The 2841-nt window shown below is 46.5% G+C and overlaps 1 protein-coding gene across 1 annotated transcript; it reads left to right on the forward strand.

Annotated features, from left to right (window-relative positions):
- The first annotated feature begins 243 nt into the window (after positions 1 to 243).
- LOC107042163 lies at positions 244 to 831 on the forward strand. Its single transcript, XM_015263075.1, has one exon. The coding sequence runs from the start codon at positions 244 to 246 to the stop codon at positions 829 to 831; it is 588 nt and encodes a 195-aa protein (XP_015118561.1).
- The last annotated feature ends 2010 nt before the right edge of the window (positions 832 to 2841 follow it).

Raw genomic sequence — 2841 nt, forward strand, 5'->3', positions numbered from 1 at the left:
GGAGAGATGAATATTTGAAGCATGGAGTGAGTCCCCAAACGGCTCTCCCCATTGAAAAATCCATTTCTCCTCCCCCAGCAGAGATTAAGGGATGAAACTGGTGACAATCNCCGCTATGGAGTGCCGCTTCGAATTACAACCGACCAGGGAACCCAGTTTGAGAGCCAGCTGTTCAACGCTCTCGCTCGTCTTCTCGGTAGCAGACATATTCACACCACCACGTTCCATCCTCAGTCAAATGGAATGGTGGAACGTCTGCATCGTCATCTGAAGGACGCCATTCGCTGTCATGAAAGCGATTCGTGGGTGGACATGCTGCCTATCGTCCTTTTCGGAATTCGTGCCGCCTGGAAAGAAGACCTCGGCGCAACTCCTGCCGAACTCGTCTTCGGTGAACCGCTCCGACTACCGGGGGAATTTCTTGCTTCCTCGCCACCACGCAGGCTACCGCCTACCAATATTACCGATCGTCTGAGGGATCACTTTGCCGATCTCGCTGTTCAACCTGTCGCCCGTCATGGCCAGAGGAAGATTTTCATCTTTAAGGAGCTCACAAACTGCTCATACGTCCTCGTTCGTCGCGACGCTCCCCATCACGCCTTCACGTCCCCATACGAGGGGCCACACCAAGTAATATCGAGGCACGAGAAATATTTCGTCATTCGAATTAGAGGCGAAAATACCGTAGTCTCCATCGACCGTCTCAAACCCGTTTTCTCGCTCCCAGACGACGAGCACAATGAGGACGAAGCTAAGGACGATTCCCACGACAGCAATACGACACTGACTGCACCACCTTCACCGGAGTCACCGCATCCGGGAACATCTTGACGTTCATCATCTTACCGCCCATCTGACACCGGCTCATCGACGTCATCAATTCAAAAGCGCATCAGATTCGCTAAACGACATCAGCTGTTCTCGACAAATCGATATTATTGATTTTCTTTTGGCTTTATTTTGCTTTCTTTTCTTTTTCGNCTTCGTCCTCATTAGGGAAGGAGAAATTGATTGTTATATTAAGGGCAGGATTCCGCCGCCCGTCGGCGTTTCGAACTGCGGTAGGTTTCCCTCACCTACTCGACAGCGATCATCACCGCTCGCTCCGCCCTCCGATTCCCCCATACCTGTTCCCCCCCACTCTACGCCGTTATCGACGCTCTCACACGCTCCCTGTTTNTCCGGGAACATCTTGACGTTCATCATCTTACCGCCCATCTGACACCGGCTCATCGACGTCATCAATTCAAAAGCGCATCAGATTCGCTAAACGACATCAGCTGTTCTCGACAAATCGATATTATTGATTTTCTTTTGGCTTTATTTTGCTTTCTTTTCTTTTTCGGCAGAAGGGGAGTACTTGTGGCGCGAGCCGCAATAGATCAATTTCTTGAATTTATTTCGTAGCGTCTCAAATATTCCAAACGTCGGAATTCGAGACNCCTTCGGAGTTTCAGAACCACGCTTGTGCATATTTTCCAGACTCAATATATGTCAATTTTTTGAGATCGAGAACAATGGAGACTGAAAACGATTCAAAATCTAAAAACTAAAAATGATATTAAAGAGAAAGCTCATATTATAATATGAGCTGTCTTTGAATGTCTTTTTTCTTAAATGCCTCAGTCCAACAACGGTATTTAATAAATGCTCAAATTATGGATGAAAAGAGCAGAAATGTGGTGACNTCCTTCGATAAACGAAGGTATATAAACTCGTACGCTCCCCGGTGGACAGAAGTCAGTCTACTTTTGAGTACGCATGTAAACACTCGCCTTTAAATATACAGTTCTTGTCAACACCGAGTTATTATTTTTGATACCCGCACCAAACCGCCACAAAAAAAATAAATTAAGTTACATTAATTCAATATAAACGAATTCTGATAATTAAATCGAAGATTCAACTGCCATAAAGTCGAAAATATAAAGTCGAGGGAATTAAATATTCAGAATTGAAAAAACAACGTCAGAAATATTTATGTGAATCGTTACAACACAGAGAACACCCCGGTGGCTTGGCGTAGTGGGTAAGTTCGTTGCTTCATATGCGAAAGGTTCCGAGTTCAAATCCCGGCTGGGTAGAATGGGGCGATCATCGCAGTATACCCTAACCGGGTCGAAGCGATGTAAAATAACAATAAAAAAAACAGAGAACGATTGAAACCGAATTATCAACGTGACGAGTAACGCTGGCAAATGAACGAAATCAAAATATTCCTGATCTAACACAAGCCAGCGAAACGAACCAAGGTCACGAGACACCAAAATTCGCTAATTCAATGTCCTTCGTACGCACGCTCTTACATACAGGTCTGGAAACTCCCCGCAATTTTCGGTGGTGGGAATGGCTCCCTTAACGGTGACAGATTTCCTAGTATCAGCAGTTGCCACTTGAGGCGCGACAGGACTGGCGGACACATTCGCGCTTGCGCCAGAGATTATAAGGGAGATTGCTAGCGCCTATGGAAACGCTTCAACCACAAAATTTTGTAGCGAGTATGTACCTGTAAGTAAAACAGGGAGCGTGTGAGACCGTCGATAACGGCGCAGAGTGGGGGGGAACGCGTATGGTGGAATCGGAGGGCGGAGCGAGCGGTGATGTTCGCTGTCGAGTAGGTGAGGGAAACCTACCGCAGTTCGAAACGCCGACGGGCGGCGGAATCCTGCCCTTAATATAACAATCAATTTCTCCTTCCCTAATGAGGACGAAGGGATGAAACGGTTGCCAATCGATTGAAAATTGAATCCTCAACTGACTGCGATCTGTTTTATCCCTTCATCTCAATTAGAGAGGGAGAAACGAATATTTATGGATCGAGTGAGTCCCCAAACGGCTCTC

Source organism: Diachasma alloeum, unplaced genomic scaffold (assembly GCF_001412515.2).
Source record: "Diachasma alloeum isolate Michigan unplaced genomic scaffold, Dall2.0 Dall_scaffold_00429, whole genome shotgun sequence".
NCBI classification, from domain to species: domain Eukaryota; kingdom Metazoa; phylum Arthropoda; class Insecta; order Hymenoptera; family Braconidae; genus Diachasma; species Diachasma alloeum.